The sequence below is a fragment of the Boleophthalmus pectinirostris genome, unplaced genomic scaffold, assembly GCF_026225935.1.
Source record: "Boleophthalmus pectinirostris isolate CB_2022bp ecotype Guang Dong unplaced genomic scaffold, ASM2622593v1 HiC_scaffold_17, whole genome shotgun sequence".
Taxonomy (NCBI): domain Eukaryota; kingdom Metazoa; phylum Chordata; class Actinopteri; order Gobiiformes; family Gobiidae; genus Boleophthalmus; species Boleophthalmus pectinirostris.
Window position 1 is genome coordinate 27,931,397 of NW_026571115.1, and position 19,981 is coordinate 27,951,377.

General features: G+C 37.5%; 3 protein-coding genes across 3 annotated transcripts in view; 1 reads left to right on the forward strand and 2 right to left on the reverse strand.

Annotated features, from left to right (window-relative positions):
• Positions 1-7,568, reverse strand: part of rabep2 (rabaptin, RAB GTPase binding effector protein 2) — a 21,721-nt gene extending 14,153 nt beyond the window's left edge. Inside the window, exons 1-5 of the mRNA XM_020922637.2 lie at positions 7,367-7,568; positions 4,880-5,035; positions 3,794-3,876; positions 1,614-1,955; positions 85-180 (exon numbers count right to left, since the gene is read on the reverse strand). Of these exons, the coding sequence (XP_020778296.2) occupies positions 85-180; positions 1,614-1,955; positions 3,794-3,876; positions 4,880-5,035; positions 7,367-7,391 (702 nt within the window). The 5' untranslated portion in view covers positions 7,392-7,568. The remainder of the gene's footprint in view (positions 1-84; positions 181-1,613; positions 1,956-3,793; positions 3,877-4,879; positions 5,036-7,366) is intronic.
• Positions 7,556-12,304, forward strand: il10rb (interleukin 10 receptor, beta). Its single transcript, XM_055152929.1, has one exon. The coding sequence runs from the start codon at positions 7,757-7,759 to the stop codon at positions 8,939-8,941; it is 1,185 nt and encodes a 394-aa protein (XP_055008904.1). The 5' UTR covers positions 7,556-7,756; the 3' UTR covers positions 8,942-12,304.
• On the reverse strand, positions 9,407-18,302 carry si:ch211-11k18.4 (uncharacterized). The gene is made up of 12 exons (XM_020922638.2): positions 18,075-18,302; positions 16,976-17,087; positions 15,859-15,952; positions 15,722-15,776; positions 15,499-15,639; positions 14,178-14,338; positions 13,622-13,720; positions 13,393-13,538; positions 12,686-12,857; positions 11,694-11,806; positions 11,366-11,450; positions 9,407-9,928 (listed from the first exon to the last, which is right to left on the reverse strand). Exons 1-12 carry the CDS (start codon positions 18,190-18,192, stop codon positions 9,869-9,871), a joined length of 1,356 nt encoding a protein of 451 aa, XP_020778297.1. The 5' UTR covers positions 18,193-18,302; the 3' UTR covers positions 9,407-9,868.
• Between the last annotated feature and the right edge of the window lie 1,679 nt (positions 18,303-19,981).

Consider the following 19,981-nt stretch of genomic DNA (forward strand, 5'->3'; position numbering starts at 1 on the left):
AAAAAACCATAAAAGAATCACACTTCGCCAACATCTTACATTAGACTTGGGCAGTAATAAAAAGTCAAAATAATGAAATCTTACCTGTTTGTGTGTTTGGTTGGTCTGTGTGTCCAGTTCTTTTTCCAGATTTTCCTTTTCAGACTCCAGCCGGCTCACCTCTGCGCGCAAATCTGACAACTGACAAAACATTTTACACTGACGTTGAGAAATAGAACATTCTGTATAAATGTTGTTGTATCATTTTACATGGTACTTGTCTGTATAAAGCATTAATACTTTTGCAATATGGTTTAGTTTATGAACATATCCCCAAAACCAGTTCAATATCATCTCTGTCAGAATAAATTTGAGTAGAAAAGTTCTATAAATGTTGTTTGTCTTTGTTTAGATATATGTTTGAAACTCAGACAGAGGTGTAGAATGACCTAGGATTGTAAAGTTACCCAGATACTAGTAGGTACTTCTTTGAACAAAAATTAATTGGAAAAGTATCAATACTGAAATATTAATGCCACAAAATTGGGCTTTTACTTAATAGTCTTAAAATGTTTTGACCATCATGGTATATTAAAGAAAGTATTACTATGTTGTGATGAGTAATACATGCCAAATCTCCGAATGCCCCTGCTCGATCTTCTCAGATTTGACTGAAAAAATAGGAGGTTCACACACTTTCCAATAGGAAAAATTTTGCTCCCAACTCCTTATAGTTTTGTCATTAAAAAATATTTTGTCAACTCTGCCCTGACCTGTTTTGAGCAGAGTTTTCCAAGGAGCCACTTTTAGTTTGCTGCATTTAAAAAACTATTTAAGATCGGTCCTTCAAATTTTCAAGGTTTAAACTTTGACAAACGTACTTGTAGAATATGGACTTTTACACATGTGCTTTTGATTTGTCACAGATATCTGGGGGCTTGAATTTGCTCGAAAATTTTACTCTTCAAATATGAGGGCATCTTTGAAGGACTGTGGGAAGTGCAATTTCAAAGACAGAGGTTTGATATTGAACATACACCTTCCCACACATGCTGGGTACTTTGTATTTTAAAACTGACCCTCTGTGATGAACGCTCTAGAAGATATTAAGTGTTAAAATGGAAAAATTATTTGGTGCCATCTTTACCATGTTATACCCAAAAAAATTGTTTATGACATATCTAAAATTTGTGATGGTGTTCTGCCTTATTTTTGAAAATGTGTCCGCATACATGCAGAGCATTCATGGACTATGAAGGCAATTTCAGAAGCTAAGAAAACACTCTGAATATTTGACACACAGCTTAAACTCAACAAAATGTTTAAAAATGTTCAAATAAAAACACCAGGATCATGAAGAGAGGGTTAATACAAACATTTTAAGACCAAAATTATGAGGTTCACTGCAACAGTTACAGAGAGATTTTACAGTTTTTCAATGTAAAGTTAATAGAAACAGTCAATGGAGCAGGAAGCACCCCCATGCTGACTTCCTATGAGGAATACAGCGGCTAGTGGGTTATCTATGTCCATTTATGGTAACAACACTAGAATGAGCATGACGAACACAAGATGAGTGAGTGAAGAGTGAATGTGTGAACTCATTTACTAACATAATCTTAGTTCTGACTGACCTGTGCGTGTAGTGCGTCCCAGTCGCCGTGTGATACCAGCCGGTGTCCAGCAGGGGGCAGGTAGATGGCCTCTGGTACCAAAGTGCCAGTGGACACCAGGGAGTCCGTGTCATCTTGTGCATGTGGTTTCCTGGGCAGTGAAGGCGTGTCCATTGAAAAGGATGAGAGCGACGCAGAGTCACAGTTGCGTAGTGAGAAGAAACTATCTGTGCAGATCAGGGCCTCCTCGGGCTCTGGGGCCAGACCTGCTCTCTCCGGGGGCCCTTGTGGATCACTGGCCGACCTGGGCTTGTTTGTGGCTGGGGGTGATTCTGACTCTTTACGGCCTTTTCTTCCAGAACTCTGAAATACATAATGTTTGGGGTTACTATTAGCAATAGGGCTGTCAAAATAATTTATATCCAATCTGTACTAAAAAGAAAATGTAAACTGGCTGATAGTGTTGTCATGTTAAATTTAAGCTTTATATTTATATCTTTATATTTAGACAGTAGAGTGTGATTTTTAACATTGAATCTTCGTACTTTCTTTTAGATTACCGTGTGTCTTATATGTAAGTTCATGTTGCTATAAATGCCATAACAGCAAAATTCTCAGCTCTTCGTATGGATAGCTGCAGATCTCTCTAGCATAGGGATGTAACAATAACCAAAATCATCAAAAATCTTACAGTAATATCATGGGCTGTCATAATATTATCGAATTACAAGCCTCTTTGTTTAAATGCATGGTTTTATAGTAGCAACAGGTTATAAACATAGGGAACTACATATCCCATGATTGATTTCAGAGCAGACAACTTGAAGAAATATGTTTTTGACTTGAATTCTTGAGATTATGATTGAAATAATTCACCCCAAAATCTTGTCAAGGTATTTTAAAAGCAGAAATGTGTCCTATCTACAAAATATCGCAATAAATATCGTACCATGAGATGCATATCGTGACAATATCATACCTAGAGATTTGGATATAGTTACATCCCTACTCTAGTGAGATGAGTTTTTTTTTTTTTTATTTGAAAAAATCTAAATGACTTTGTGTATCAAAGTAAGTAGAGAGTAATGGGCATGTGCCGGTAACAGTGAATCAAATGAAACAGAAAACACACACCAAAGTTCTTGTAGAGGTGAAAACAGCAAAATAAAAGTGAAAAAATGCAAAGCACTCTCAGATGACCGATGTCCAAAAGCATTTTTAATTTTTAAATAACTTCATTGTCCTTGGTCAGATATTTTTCTTGCTTTGGACCACAGTATAAACAGTGAAAACAGTGAAAACAGGGAACTTTGGGAAGGTAAATAAGAAGGGGAAACAATTATGGGCCTGTTTACACAAGAACGCTTGCAGGAAAAATAACAAAATATTTTATCAGAAGTGCCTTTCATTTAGAGGGTGACTGTGTTTTTGGGGCTTAAAAACGCAAAAATCTGAAACCACCCTCCAGAGTGGCCGTAGTGTTTCTGTCTACACTACCCAAGACACAAAACTCTGGTCAGATCTGCTCACGTTGTGTATGTTTATGTCACATACATCACCACCGAGCCGCCTGGCATCCATACCCATTTGAATTCCCCACACTTTAGCGTCAACGTATGCATGCAGATTTCCTCCTGAAAACGCTCGTCTAAACGCGGAATAAAAAGTGAAGACGCGATGCAACTTTTTCGTCTTCTGTTTAGACCGTCATCATATAAACGTCGCCTATAACATGGTTAAAAGCTCTGAAAAGTCAGTTTTACATAATAGGTCAGCTTTAATACCATACTGCGGACATTTCAGACAAAGCAATCACACCTCGAAAGACACAAACATGTAGCAAACCCCCCACCAGGAAAGTTACATACTGCAAGTTTAAGACAAAGTGCATTATTTCGCTGTAGCATAAAAAATACTATTGATTTTTGGGATTGTGTTTAAAAATCCACTCACGTGCTCCCATCTACCCATTCCTGTGCATTCTCCTCTCCAACACCGCCTGACTTCCTGTTTCACTACACCCTCCACCTCTTTGGTCTTCCTGAATGCCTCCTGTTTCCTGGCATCTCAGACTTCAGCTCCTGTTACCAACATATTTACTCCTCCTCTGTATAAACCATCTCAACCTGCCGTCCGTTATACACTCTATGTCTTTTCACTGCTTTTCCATAAAATAAAATAAAATAAAGTTTCTCACTCACCAGACTGTGTCCACTGGCTCTTCGGGACTCGGAGTGCTGTGACTGCAAAAAGGCGATCCTGGCTTCATACTGAGCAGCAGTTTCTGAAAACCACAATGAAGTAGAGTGGTTTAGACATATGACAGTGGAAAAGACAGCAAGGACATTTTACTTACTTAACTTTATTTTTGCAGTTTAGAAGTAAGAATGTAACTTTTCTAGTGAGGCCTGGGATGTTCCACAGTATGTCTTTAAAGGGATCTACCTTGTATGTATTTATTTTTATTTCTAGGTGTTTTCATCTTTCAAAACATGCATTCTTATTTTGAGCAGAGACATTATACAGTATTAGGGCTGGGTATCATTCAGAAGTTGCCGATACGATACATTCCTCAATACAGTGAGCGTAGGATTCGATATGATTCAGTACGATATATTTCAAATCGATTTGATGCGGTTCAGTAAAAAATAATGGCTTAATCATCGCTGTGATACTAAAAGTCTTTGGTAAACCACTTCTTGTGCAAAGTGAATATGAAACACACACATTTTAATCATCAAAACCATGAAAATGTCAAATGTGTCACGTGAGTTTCCGTTCACTGAACAAACAACAAAACTGTCACACTGTAACAAAATGAATTAGTAAAATATACCAAAAAATACTCTTGGTGATATATCGATACAGCAGCCCATGATATTGATACTGTATCATCATATTAAACGATACGATATACTGATATTTCAATATTTTTGCACGCCCCTACACAGTATGGCATTAAACTGGAAACATTAATGCATTAATTAAAGCGGAAACATTGAGACTGACGAACAATTAGGCCTGTTCCCATAGCAATTAACAATTTAAAACTAAATAATACATCTTTTGAATAGTCCTCAAAATGTTTCATCCAATAAGAATCTGAAAAGTTAAGGTTAATTCTTTTATAAATCTGGTAAAACTGTATGTTAGTACTGATAAAGCCTGTAAACCCAATAATATATTTATAGTAGTACTTACTTAAGCTACAGAAAGCTACAGAAAAAAAACTAATCTGAAAATCTAAACTAAAAGAATATGCTGTAGTCTGTTCTTGTACTACCTACCTCTTAGTGCCTCCTGTAGGGACTGTATTTCTTGGTCACATTGTTTTTGCAGCTCTGCGAGTTCCTCCTGTTTGCTGAGCTCACAGATAGTGGCCACGCCCTGCCAGTGCTCCACCTGCGCCCTGCACTCCTCCAGCTGGGCACGCAGGTCTGACCCTGAGGACAGAGACAGAGACAGAGACTGACAGAGGGAGGGACAGTCACAGCTCCATTAAACACGTATCGACAGCAGCTCATCAGCATTCCCTGGGTGTGTGATCCAACTGAAGGCACTACTCTGTCCGAAGCTCTGTTATAGACTTTAATCTACAACACGTGAGCTGATTTGTGCTGTTAAACAACTCTCTCTCAAATAATATTAGTCAAAAGAAGTCCTGCATTAACCAATAGTTTTTCAATTACACTCTCACCTTGCTTGTATTGATCACAAGCCCCTGAAAATGTGTTGTTTAAATCAGTTTTTCTTGAGTTTTCAGACAATCTTGAAACATCTTTGACAGCATTTGCTAATATGTGCACTGTGTAAATTCATTGTGTAAATCATTGTGTAACTTCTGAACATTTCACCATAGCCATACAGGTAAAAAAGATCAGAACTCTATGGTAGATTTTTCTGTTTTCGGTTTCATATGTTTTTATTCATGTGTAAACAGATACAGATATGCCATTCAAACCACACATGTACACACACTTTTTTTAATTTTTATGCAGATAAAACATAACTTATAAAGTTAACTAACAAAAACAAATCACTCAAGAAATAGGAGTAGCGTCATACAATATAATAATAATAATAATATAATGATAAAAATATACTACTACTAATATTAAATAAATAAATAAATAAATAATAATAATAATAATAATATCAAAACCTACAGCTGTAAAAGTGAAGAAACTGGAGAAATTTATTGACCTAGTTTATGGTTTAATAATGGTTTAATATCTCTGTAATTACTGTCCTTATACACAGGAAACTAAAACTGGCACAGAGTTCAGTGTCTTCCTAGTTATTACAAATAAACTAAAGTGGTTGTTTTTCCACATTAGCGTCATAAACTGGTGCCAGGTTCTTTCCCAGCTGAGTGATTATTGTCAGATTAAAGTACTTTAGGCTATAAGATTAATATGGCAACCTTGTGGAGCCAATCCTCCCAAACAAATAAAGAATGGTTCAACATGTGTGGATCGTAAATGGATATTTCGTGACTTTTAGGTATACCTTGGCTTGTAGGAATCACCATAAATGTTAAATCTCAAGGTCAGGTTTTTATTTTAAGTTACTCTGCTGCTTTCATTGTGGAGCCAAAAGGAGAATCATCGAGAAACTTTAGACCAGAGGTGGGATCAAGTCGTTGTTTTGCAAGTAAGTCTCAAGTCTTTGACCTCAAGACCCAAAGACCCAAAGACAAGCAAGTCCAAGTCGAATCTCAGGCCCGTAAGTCCAAGTCAAGACCAAGTCGTGTCTCGAGTCTCGGGCCCATAAATCCAAGTCAAATCCAAGTCGTCTGCTTTGAGCTTCAAGTCATTAAACCAAAATACCAAATATAACGTAGATTTTTGCTATTTATATGAATTTTAAACTAAATCGTACTTTTAAAAAATCATGGTATATTTATATATGAGTATTTGTATAGTTGTAGAAATGCAAGTTTTTAGTTGACAAAGAGTGAAAGTGAAAGTCCTGATAAAATCTTAGTGTGAATCATAAGGGTCAGAACAGAAATGAAGGATGATAGTACTGTATATTACTGTAGTACATTTGAGGATATTACATCACAGTACTTCAGTTTCATTCAAAGTAACAAATTGAAGTGGGAGGGACATGTTCCAGTTCGTTCCTGTAAAATTAAGCACCGCATGTGTCAACTGTAAAGAGAAAAGTATTTTCTAAAAACATATATATATATTTTTTAGGAGAAGCGTCAACTCTTCTCAAGTCACAGGCCTCAAGTCCAAGTCAAGTCCCAAGTCACTGACCTTCAAGTCCAAGTCGAGCCCCCAAGCTGAGTCCATTTGATCAAGTCAAGTCTCAAGTCATAAAAATAGTGACTCAAGTCTGACTCGAGTCCAAGTCCCACCTCTGCTTAAGACAATTCCTTCATTCAACTTTCAGTGGGTTAATAAATAAGAAGTGAACAAGTAATGAGAGCAAGTAGGTCTTACAATAGTTACAGGATTATCAATAATATCTAAAAGTCAAAGGTGTCAGCCACTAATGCCCACGAGTCCAAATCACGGGTGTAAACTTAAACTAATATACTTCCAAGATAAGCCCAGGAGTGAACTTGGATCTTTCACTTTCAGACTTAACACTGTTGACACATGAGTCCAGAACAGAGACGTGAGCCCCGGGGACAGCAGGTGTGGTGAAAAGCCTGTCTCAGTGCAGAGCCAATCCCGTTAGATCAGGAGATTAGTAAACACAAGCCCGCACTAACATGAAGCCCGCAACAACATGAAGTCCAGACTAAACATGGATCCTACCTGAATCCTCCGTCTTTGAGCTCATCCCGGCGCGCGTACGACTTCGCCTACATCCAGTCTTGAAGGGAAACCAGATTACACCAACTCTGAATAAAGTTGCACAGTCATTTTGTAGAAATGTCAGGGTTTGGCGCAGAAATGATCCGCGGAGAGAGAACTTCAGGAAACAACTTTCCCCCGGTCTCTGCCTTTAGCGGAAGTGACGTGTGCATCCTTCCTGTTCACAGACGCCTCCCGAAGAAAACACGGAGTCCACGGCGCTTATCGTGATGCTCATGTTGAAGGTCCCAGGGACGACTGGACCGGACCGATGGCGGAACGTGGAGGGTTTCTGAGCTGTTAGAAGCAGTGTACGTGTTTAGGCCGGGCCGGACCAGGAGGGACCGGGCCATGGCTCCTGCGGCTCTGCTCGTAGCTCTTTCGCTTTTTCTTCCGTGTATCCTTCGCGCACAAGTGCCGCCGCCAGAGAATCTCACCCTCCAGGCTGTGAACACAGACTATTCTCTCCGATGGACCTGGCCTGGCATGGACGGGCAGACTGCTTCTTTTACGGTCCAATGCGTTTCGAAATACCAATTAGCAAGAAAAAATCCAAAGTGGAAAACTGCGTGTGAGGAAACTTCAGACATGTCATGTGACCTCAACCCTCTGGATCTGCATTACCTGGGTCTCTATACACGGGTCTGTGCCACTGTGAATGGAAACGACTCCGACTGGGTTCCGTTGGATTTCGCCCCAGCTAAAGATGCTGCTGTGGGACCCCCCACCGCAGTGCAGGTGTCTGCTATTGACAGTGGCCTGGAAATATCGATCTTAGAGCCTCAAACTAACAACAATACCTCCATGAAGGAGAAGGTCTCCTCTCTGCGCTATAGATTCACGTACTGGGAAGAAAGCACAGGTTCTAAGAGCGCACAGTTTCTAATCAGCCCCAACACAAGAGTTGTTCAGGAAAACCTGCAGTCCTGGACCAGGTACTGTGTCAGTGTCCAGTCTCTTACCATTGAACCCAACAGAACCAGTACCTTCACAGTCCCAGTCTGCATCGGTACCAATGGTGCATTTAGCTGGGGGAAGATCTGCCTGATCTTTTTCTCATGTTTGTTTTTTGTTTTCCTGCTTGTGTTTGGATTAGTGCTTGGATGTTTTCTTTGCCACAGAATCTACAAAAACAGCTTTAATCCCAAAGTCGATCTACCCAGTTTCCTTGATGAGTTCCTTGCCTCTCCAACTCTCCTGCATTCAGAACAACACTCAGAGCTGCAGTGTGACCTTCTGTCAGTGAGATCTCCCTCCCCTCAGCAGGTGCCCTCTGGTGCGAGAGACAGTATTCACAGCTGCAGTGGGGACTCTGGGGTCTCCAGCAATGACACGAGCACCTCAGCTCAGAGCTCTGTCCGCTCAACTCAGAGCTCAGCACAGAGCCCTGAGCTCAGCTCTGGTCTCACAAACGAACTGGAGGGCTCTTTGGGTCTGATACAAGTGCAAGATATAGACTTGCCTCAAAAACATGCTCTCTTCATTGCAGATGAGGGCTTTGGTGACAGCCCAGAGACAGTACAGTGTCAACAATGAAGAAATAAAAGTTCTATAACAGCACACAGACTTTAATCAGTAAGTACATTTATATGGACTGCAGAGATCAGTATAATCAGAACTCAAATATGATTTGTTGTTTCATCATTAATACTACCAGTGGTGACATGTGTCAGTTAATCAATGGATTCTTGATATAGTCAAAGGCTGTACTTTCAAATATAATTGTTCGTCTTTGCCACATGAGCCCGCCTTTTATGCAGATTTGTTCTTGCCTTTCTTGCATTGCCAAAACCATCACAGGTGTGTGACTAGTCAGAAAGAAATCTGATTACTCAAGTCACTTTACATGACATGTTACAAGAGTCAACCAATAATCTTCCCGTTGTAACCTGATGCTTAAGAGCTTTTCGTCAGCATTTTGCCTACCATGCTTCCTCAGGTGAAATTGAAACACTGAAGAAGAAAGTGTATCTAATAAACTACAACAAGCTCTCTCTAATATTAAACAATGTCTTTATTATTATTGTTGACACTTAATCATTAGTTAAAAACATGGTCTCACATGAAATACAAATATTTGCCCAGACTACCATTAAAACATGAGTAACAGTTGTTCCATTATAAACTGTATGCATTTGAAAACTCAATAGTACCAAAAATACACTACTTGTATTTACGGATCAACAATCTCAAGTACACAGTATAAAAGCTGGTGATCGACAGTTCATTAGTGTTAAACCAGTGCCTTTAACTTAAGTGCCATTCTCATATATTATAATATAAATAGTTGAAACATAAGTGGTTTAACTTGGAAAAAGAGGCACAGACATAATAAAGTTGGGAGAGGCAGTGTGTGTGTAACAGTATCTATGGCAGAGACAGTTCTTACAAAATCAATCATAGTTAAACATTGGTCTAGTGTCTTATTGGGTCCATTGAACCAGTCTGCTTTTAATCTATTATTTACATGCCCATGTCGTGATCACTGACACTCTGACGCAGGTAGTCCTCATAGAGCTTTTTCTGAAGAAGAAAGGGACAAAGAATACATGTTAAAAATGTAAATATAGGTGTCCAGGGAATAATACTGAAAGCCATTTGTGTTTGTTTTTAATACGGCAACATAAAATGAAACTGAAAATTGTAATGGTCCAATATGAGCAGAACCTTTTTTGTCAGCCCTACTTAAATATTCAAAATGGCATAGAATTACACAGAAAAGCACTGACTCACTATGCATTAGACATTTCAGATAAGTAGATCAGCACAGGGTGGGTTATATTGCAATTCTGTTCGACACTGGTGGTTTCAGATTGTAGATTCTAGAAAAAGGAGGTCGTATTTTTTCATTAAGAGATTTTGGCCATTGTTTTTGTTTTCCAATAATGTTTTTTTACAGCCATGTTTGATGACAGAGTAATTAACAATATAAACAAAAAGTAAACTAGATTTGTGGGGACAACTCAATCTGGTAGAACAATTACACTTTTTTTAAATGGACACCAAGTTAAGCATTTAGCATATTAAAATCTCTTTTTCAAGTTTTTATATATTCTTAGTACAGATTGGGATTATGTTGTCACACCTCAGATAAAATAGCATTTTAAATAAACCTCACAAATGTTGTTCCAGATAATTTTTATCGGATGAAACATTTGTGGGTCATAAATCCTGACATTTCTTTCCAAAACAGTGAATTTCCAAGTCATGGGTCAAACTAAATATTTATTGAAAAATTTCAACAACATCTGCATGTTTTCTCTTCTTTCAAGATATGTAATGTTAAATCTTTTCTTATTAAAATAAATGTTTAATAATAATTTTGCTTAAACACTGAATCCAGAACAAGCAATATAAAACAATGACAAAGTTTTAAATAAATAATGCCTCTATAGCCTATCTGTAGCCGACAGGCCAGCTCTAATACATATTTGGTATGATCTCGCGGGCCAAATATAATTATATTGTGGGCCAAATTTGGGCCCAGGCCTGAGGTTGACATGTCTGGTCTAAAATGATAATCTCAAATTTTACAGCGTGAACACAAGCATTTGCACACCTCTAGAATTAATGTTAAGATACTAAAATTTTTAACTGTGGTATTGTGATACTCAGTGTCAATTCCACTGATAATGATAAAAACGAGCATGTCCTTTAGACAACAGACTGTCATTTTCAACATTAAACCATATCAAATCAAATCAAATATCTGTAATCCCCTCAGTCATACATGTAGGTTTCATAGTGGTACATGGGCGTATACTCGTCTATGTGCTCTTATACTCGTTCTGATCCAGCTCAAGATCATCCTAAAGCTGTTTAGGAAAAGTTTATTTCTGTTCTGTTGATGTGTAGTATAATTTCTTCAAAAGAGTATCTACTTTCACTACTAGTTGAAGTATCACTTAGCTTATGATTTTTGATACTTTTGAAACTCCAGCTAGATTTAAACAAACTTACCTTTTTGTTCTTCACCACTTCCTGAATGTATTCGAGCTTTTCCTCCAGCTGCCTTCTCTGTTTGCCTGACATTGTTTGACGGGTCCTGAAGGAGTAAGAAAATGTATACATCTAGGCATCAGGATCAATATCGACTACTAAATAAACAATTACTATATTCAATATATGAAAGCTGGAATAATAGATAACGAGGATAAATATGTATATTTTATTCATTTATTTGGTGCAGCTCATGCCTTTTAATCATGCAGTATATTTAAAAATAGGTTTACTGGGATTATTTTGCATTATTGTTATTGTGTTAGTGGCAGGTGTGTGAAAGTCTTACTTGAAGCAGAAGCGAGAGACGATGAGAAACAGGAAGGAAACCACAATGAGCCCAACACAGAGGTACAGCTGCTGTTCGCCAGTCAGAGAATCAAAGAGACGCACCACAGGGGCCTGGGGATCACAACGACAATGATGTTCTAAATTTTGTTCTAGAAAGCAATGCACTTAACTAATGCTGGCACCCAAGGCAACACATTTCCAATTCTTGCACTAAAAATTACACAAAATTGAACTGTAGTTGAAGAATATATAAAAATAACTAAGACATATCTCACAGTTGAATCCAACTTTTGTTTAATTTGGTTGTCTGTTAGTTAATCTTGTCTTTTATTGACCAATGGCTGTTTCAGTTTTGGTTTTCTAAATTTCTATAGGTGAAATTACCCACCTCTTGTACTGTATATAGTGGAGATATTTTTAATATATTTGTATTACTATATTTCTGTATTTTATTTGTACTTGTACATCTGCACTTGGTATAATAATGCCTTATTTGACACCATTCTCTTGCTGTTTTTGCCATTAATTCATTTATACTGTTACTCTTTGTTATTATAATATTTTGTGATCTGTGACCTACTGTGCCCAAATAAAATCCTTAAAGTTTAAGTCTAAATCAATGTTTTTTGAAGCCCCATGAAGCTCCAGAATTGAAGTTTTATAACTTAAATATGATCCATGGGTTAGTTAAGTTATGTAATATTAGGATTTAGGATCATTTCTGTACTACACATAGAAAAGTTCTTAAAATAGTGACCAGAACAGGTAAAAAACTCTTGTGACTGAAACCCATGTAATTAGATGTAGTATGTGTGCCACAAATCTATTCAATTCATATAAACGAAATAAGTTAGTGCAGGTTGGATATTTTTCCCCTCGAAACTTGGGTCTGCAAGTCTCCAAAACTACAAGTCAAATGTACCTGTCGAGTTTATCATTAGGGGTGCAAAGTTCTAAGTGAAAATTTTATGTATTATTTTTGATACTCACCAGGTACAGTGACAGAGTCTCGGTTCCCTCAGAACCCAAAGTCAATTCCAACAGTTCTTTAGACAGAGCGCCCAGAACCAACAAGGCCATAAGAGCCATCGGTACGCTAAAGCCGAGCAACGTGAGGAAGCAACTCTTACAGCGGGCCCGGCGATTCTCTGAGGTTATCTGTCTGTGAAGAAAGAAAAAAAAATCTACAACATTTAAACACATTTCCAAGCTTGTCTGAATTGACCTTGCTTGACCTTTTTGATTGTAGATTGTTCTTTGTGGGCTGCAGTGATTAGTTTTGGTATTTTCTTAGGTATTAGAAATGACCAAAAGTGAAAACCGCAATGTGTGCCTAGAGCTTTTACTCTAGCAGCGAGTGATTAAATCATCACCGTGAAACTTTCTAGAGGTGGCAAGTCACGTGCATGATTCAACGGAAAGAGAAAGTCATAAACTCATACTATGACTATAACAGGATGCCAAGTAAGTCAAGTTTGAGAGATGCAAGCCCAGTCAGAGTAGGGACACGTTTTTGTAAGTTTTTCAGTGCAATAAAAAAATCCAGTTTTTAGCCAAAAGTTACACATTGGGACTTAAAAAAAATTTACGTTTTTTTTTTTTTTTTTTTTTTTTTTTTTTTTTAAATAGCGCAGTTATCCAACCACAACCACAAAATCAGTGCAAGGCCAATTATAGTAAATGTAAGTGCATTTCACCTATCGTAGGCTAGTGTATCGATGATGGCCTCACTGATAAGTTCACAGTCTTTCTCCAAAGAGTTGAGGGTGTTCTGAACAGTCTGGTTGATGGTTTTCTCGATCGCACGACACACTTCCTCAATCTGGTTCACGCAGCGACTTGGCTAAAGAGGAAATGAAGTTATTTAAAGAGCGAAAATGAGACTAAAGTGGTCAAGGTTGATGGCTGAAACAAATCAGATGTTACCTTATTTGGATTTGGAATGTAAATTGTAGGCATGTCAAAACCACATTTGTTGAGTCCTGGACGCTTGCAAAGTTCCTGCACAATCTGCATCATTACTCGCTGCCAAAAAACAAAAAAGAAATAGCTATTAATTTCTTAAACATAAACAACACTTTTAATCAGTGCCACGCAAAAATAGTCAAACGTTTTCCTCCAAAGTCTAAACTCTGCTCCAAACTAAGTGCTTTTGCTGACAGAGGATTGGCTGTAGATGTCTTAATTAAAAAAGACTCAAGCTGATCACTGAAGTAGAAATGATAATCTTGGTTTTGATTAAAGGGCCCCCATTATATTAATCTTGAGCTTTGGAAATATAAACAGACTAAAAAAAGTTATATGTGAATGAAACAAAAAAAAAAGCAACAAAAAAAAAAGCAACATGGTTTTTGAGGAAGTAACAACATTCTAACATGGCTAAGTGTCAATTTTGCATAATATAGGATCTTTCAAATAATATTAATTGCACAGTCCCATTTTGAAGGTTCACTTGACAATATAATTAGAGAGTTCTGTTCACCTGTCTGTCACATTCTCCTCCTGCTTCATCCGCTTTGCTCAGGAAGAAACGCAGTCGATCTCCATGTTTTTCATTCAAGCTCTCGACAATATTGAGCGTCCTTTTGCAGAGGGCTTGTCCCATGGGGTCAAAGAACACGAGGATCAGGTCACAGAGATCACCTGTGAACAACGAAGAATCACAATTACTGTCATGTAATAAAGTGCAGTTGAATCAATACCCACATACTAATTGATACAAAAAGTAGAATCAAAACAAGATATGCACTGCATCTAAATTATGGCGTGTTTTATTGTTCAGTAATCAGGTAATGGGCGTTAGAATTCATGTTGTTGTGACATGGACAACTAAACTCTGCACAGGTCTGGAGTTGTGAGAAACATTTATATAATCATCAGATTGAACAATTAAGTAAGGAGCCATTGCAAACCATTTAAAATTAACTTTCATTTTTAAGACCATTTAAAAAAATTTATAAATAAATATATCAGGCAGAGCACTTTTAAAGAGACTACGCTTATTTTGAGCTAAACACAGTGTTGTCAGATTGGGTTTAGTGATTTCCGCCCAATCAGGTTCTAAAACCCGTCCTCTTCAGCAAAAAAACGCCCAACAATGTTTTGTCACAGAAAGTATTTAATCTTTTAATAAATGTATGTAATCCATTGTTGGGCTTTTTAAAAACATTGCTAGTATTGAGAAAACATGTTAAATGGAAAACAGTATTTTCATTTATCACAGAAAAAAAAAAGTCATTTAGACTAATATTTGAATAAACATGTTGTAATGTAATCTATTGGCTTTTTAAAAACATTGCCAGGAAACACGTTATGTAAAACCTTTGGTAAAACATAGAACAGTGTTTTCATCACACACAAAAATTTATATTATCAAAAGGTCGACTATAGCCTCGGCTACAGCAAGAACAGCTGGCAAACGTAGTGGACATCCATTCATTTGTGCACAGGCCGGAGTGCACCTTCATAAGACTGGACAGGAGTCAAAGTTCCATACAGTTCCTCGTGTTATTGCATATCGGGTTGATTGGTGTGAAAAGAAAAAACACTCAAACTTGAAAGTAGCTCAAATATTATCTGCCAACCCGACGTAGTCAAAAGAAGCCCAATTGGGCGGGGACCCACCAAATCTGGTTAAAAATTACATTACAGTGTCTAAAATGTGTCAAAATCCGCATCTGGTATCAAATCTTTCCCTTAGTATCGGAATTGAGCATAAAAGCATTAAATCATTTAGTAGTACATTTTTTACCTATAAAAAAGTGTTTGTGTGCAAGTGTGTTCAAAATTCAAATTCAACTTACCGAGCCAAAGGATGACCTCATCTACATCAAATGGATACTTCATGTCTCCGTCCACAAGTCCAGGAGAGTCCACAAACGTCACCAGGCTGAAACGCTTCTGCCGCGATGTACAGATCTCTGTGCTCAAATACTCAGAAACTCCTGAATAGAAATGGTAACAATTGAGTAAAATAATTGTAAACATTAAAAAAATTGTTTTGTTAAAAATGTGTGTAGTTTGTACCTTTAAACTCTTGCAGTGGCTTGAAATGTGGGTACAAGTGGAGAGTGGCATTTCCCTAAATTGCACACAAACAAGAAGCTCTAGATCTCAGTTTTCCAAATTATTATGTGAACAGTGACGTAAACATCATTACAAACCGTGAGTGATTCTCGCTTACGGCCGCTTGTTACAAAACTGAATCCTTGAGTCTCTATGGCCACTCCAGTGCGCTGTATGTGCTCCTCTACATACCTGTTTGCAAAGAGGAATGCAACTTTACAATGAAGCATGATTGCAGAATTTTAAATATATATATATGGTTTTATATTATACAGTTGATAAATATATGTATATCCCTTTGTGTATTAATGGAAATGTACTGTAATTGTCCAAGTTAGTAAAATTATGTCCATCCATTTTCTTCCGCTTAGTCGTGGGGGCAGCAGTCTAAGCGGAAACTCACAGTCTTTCTTCAAATTATGTGATGTGCAAAATTTACTGTATTACAAGAATGCACCATAGATAAGACTAGCCAGGTTTCGTGTGAATGAAGGTCACATGCAGATAAAATGAGCCTGTAAAAACCAATCAGCTTCTTCCTTCTATCAAAACAAAACTCCTCAGTACCATGCTGGAGCTGGACAGTGCAAACAGGAACTTCTGCTTGTATGTCCCCCTTTGATCAAACTAAACTTTTACCTGGAAGGCTGACTGGGTTTTTGACTTTATATTATATTGAATGTTAGATGAAACCTACTAAAACTAAAACTGACCTAACAACAGTGTAATTTTGTAGTTATAACTATCCATTCAGTTTTGTAAGTTTTGTGCCCTTTTGCTTGAGGAGGTTTGTAACTCACATAATATAAAATAAGCATTCGCTGAGATCCAGTATTTGCCTTTATGAATTTATTTTTAAAGAACAAAAATATTATATTCTTCATGGTTGACTTTCAATAGATTTTTAAGTAGTTTCTTTCCTCCTCTCTAGCTGCTGGCACTGCTTCCCCTGACCTGCTGCTACAGGTGACTAGATAAAGCTGATTGCATTTTAACAATAAAGAAAAGTGCATTTTAATATTACATAAATTCATCAAATAAAGAGTTTCTTAAATAATATAAACTTGTTCGGACAGGAAGTATTCTATCCTTATTGGAAAGACTGCTTTGTGTACGCTGCCATGGTTGACTGAAAGAGGTATGCAAGTCACATGTTTCTGATTATTAGGCTAAGCATAGTGGTTTTCTATGTACTTATCGGAAGATTTCATTTACCAGTTGATAAAGGAGCTTTTCCCAGCAGAGTGGTTACCCATCAGCATCACAGTGATCTTTTTTCTGGGCGGCAACAGCTTCACACCAACAGATTCTGCAACTGCGATCAGACCTGACAAAAACAAAGCATAAATGCATAAATGATTATACGTATCTAAAAGATGCTGAAAAAAAAAATAAAAAATTTAATATGATACAGTATCGATATTGTGGGCTGTTGTATCGATATATCGACAAGAGTATTTTTTGGTATATTTTACTAAATAATTTTGTTACAGTGTTGCAGTTTTGTTGCTTGTTCAGAGGAAGGAAACTCATTCATGCAAAAAACATTTGACATTTTCACAGTTTTGAGGTTTAAAATGGGTGTGTTGCATATTCACTTTGCACAAGGAGTGGTTTAACAAAGACATTTAATACCACAGCCATGAGTTAGCCATTATAGTTTACTGAACCGTTTCAAATCGATTTGAAATATATTGTATTGAATCATATTGAATAAAAAAGCTCACTGTATCGAGATATGTATCGTATCGTTGCCTATGTATTGTATCGGCAACTTCTGAATGATACTCAGCCCTAATTTCTACAAGAGACAGTAGAGAGACATTTCAATCTGAAAAGTTACACAGCGCATCTTTAATTATGATTAGGGAGAAGTGATAGACGTATATGAACAACTGCAGTTGAGAAAGAAATCACTTAAAAATACAGACAGGTGCTACTGAGAGCTTATTTGAGTTTATTTAAATGTGCAGAACTCAAAATTTACATAAGAAAATGAATTAACTTATCTAAATCGTACATCAAGAGATTAGACTAAAATATAAATATAATATAGTAGAGCAAAACTAACTTAATTGTGTAAAGTTTCATCTTTTACGCAAGATTATGTAAGATTGAAGTGCTTAGTTGGCAAATCATTAGGATTTGAATGATTAGCAAGCTAGTCGTTAGCCTTTTGCAGAGTATCTAATCTAACACGTGTGCATGGATTTCTATTAGTTTGTTAGCTCAGATTGCATGAGTTTGTGAAGACTATTGTAAGGGAAGTTAGTCTATTTGTGTGTGTAGCTTTGTAGCGGGATGATCAACTAACCACTCTCAGGATCCGTGTACAGCTGATGACAATCCCGCAAGATTCGTTCGTCGCAGGACACACCGCCGCTTATCGTGTCGGCGTTTGCGGCATTTCGGCTTTTGATTTTTCCAGACATGATTGGAAATCGGGGTAAAAACTTTTCGTGTTCAAACAGGCAAAGTCCAAAATACCGGTGTGCCTCGTTTGAATCGCCCCGGTCCGCTAAAAAAGACGCAGCACGGCCACGTCGTCAGCCGGAAAGCAGTTTGGCAGCAGAGGATTGTGGGTAATGTAGTTCGTTCCCTGCACGGCATTTTTTTTCATGCAGACATTTGACACCTGCTTGTTTTCGTGGAGATGATGTCTAAAATGTTACACAGTTTGACAATTTGATGGGAAATCTCTTCCCATTAATCCCTTCATCTTGCTTCCTTATTCTCCTCTGGCATTTCCACCTCAGCAGTTTAACCCATGATCAGTGTTGGGGAGTAACAGATTACATGTACCTGAGTTACGTAATCAGAGTACAAATTATGAGTAACTGTATTCGGTTACAGTTACTGTTTCAGTGAGTGGTAATTAGATTACAGTCACTTGGTTGAAATAAATGGATTACACAACGGTATTTTCCTGTTTTCACATTTTGGGCTATATCCCTTTTTTTTTTTTTTTTTTTTTTTTTTTTTAGTAATTCCTCTGCCGGACACTAAACCAGGTCTAAAACCAGGTCTAAACCCAGATCTAACCCAGGTCTAAACCAGGTCTAAACCAGGTCTAAAACCAGGACTAAACCAGGTCTAAACCAGGTCTAAAACCAGGTCTAAACCAGGTCTAAAACCAGGACTAAACCAGGTCTAAACCAGGTCTAAAACCAGATCTAAACCAGGACTAAACCAGGTCTAAACCAGGTCTAAACCAGGTCTAAACCAGGTCTAAAACCAGGTCTAAAACCAGGTCTAAACCAGGTCTAAAACCAGGTCTAAACCAGGTCTAAAACCAGGATTAAACCAGGTCTAAACCAGGTCTAAAACCAGGTCTAAACCAGGTCTAAAACCAGGACTAAATCAGTTCTAAACTAGGTCTAAAATCAGGTCTAAACCAGGTCTAAACTAGGACTAAACCAGGACTAAAACCAAGTCTAAACCAGATCTAAACCAGGACTAAACCAAGACTAAAACAGGACTAAAACAGGACTAAACCAGGACTAAAACCAGGTCTAAACTATGTTTCAAACTGAATTTAACAGGACTAAACCATGCTGTGCGCCTCTATCAATAATATTTTTTAATACGGTTAAGTATAGTCTGGACTTTTTTATTTTCTTTTAGCAGATAAAACATCTTATGTGAAGATATCTTCGTCTTTGCTTCTCTACAGCAAATCAAGTAATACAAAGTATTCAGATTACGTTACTCACTTTAAGTAATTTAATGGATTCCGTTACAAACTACATTTTGCGGCATGTAATCTGTAATCTGTAGGGGAATACACTTTAAAAGTAACCTTCCCAACACTGCCCATGATCCACTACATCCCAATTTAAGGCCTGTTCAAACTTTATTATGTGTCGGAGTCATGCATGTCTTTTCTCTGTGCTTATACCCACCTGCCTGTTTGCAAATAGATTAATCCCACGCAGTCTTTAAATTACTAATCATATGAATCTTTTTACCATACAGCTAGAACCACACACTTTGATAAAACTTTACGAAGACGAGTGGATCTGGAGCCTTATTCTTTTTCAGAGGACGTGATTGACAGGTGAATTAACCAATCAGAGAGATAAATGCTTTGTTTATGGCTGTAAAGCAGGGGTGTCCAAACTTTTTTCATCAAGGGCCACATATCTAAACACAGATGAAGCAGAGGGCCGATCGAGGACCGTAGACTGGTGCTCAATAAAGTGAACAATTGAAATGTGTGCA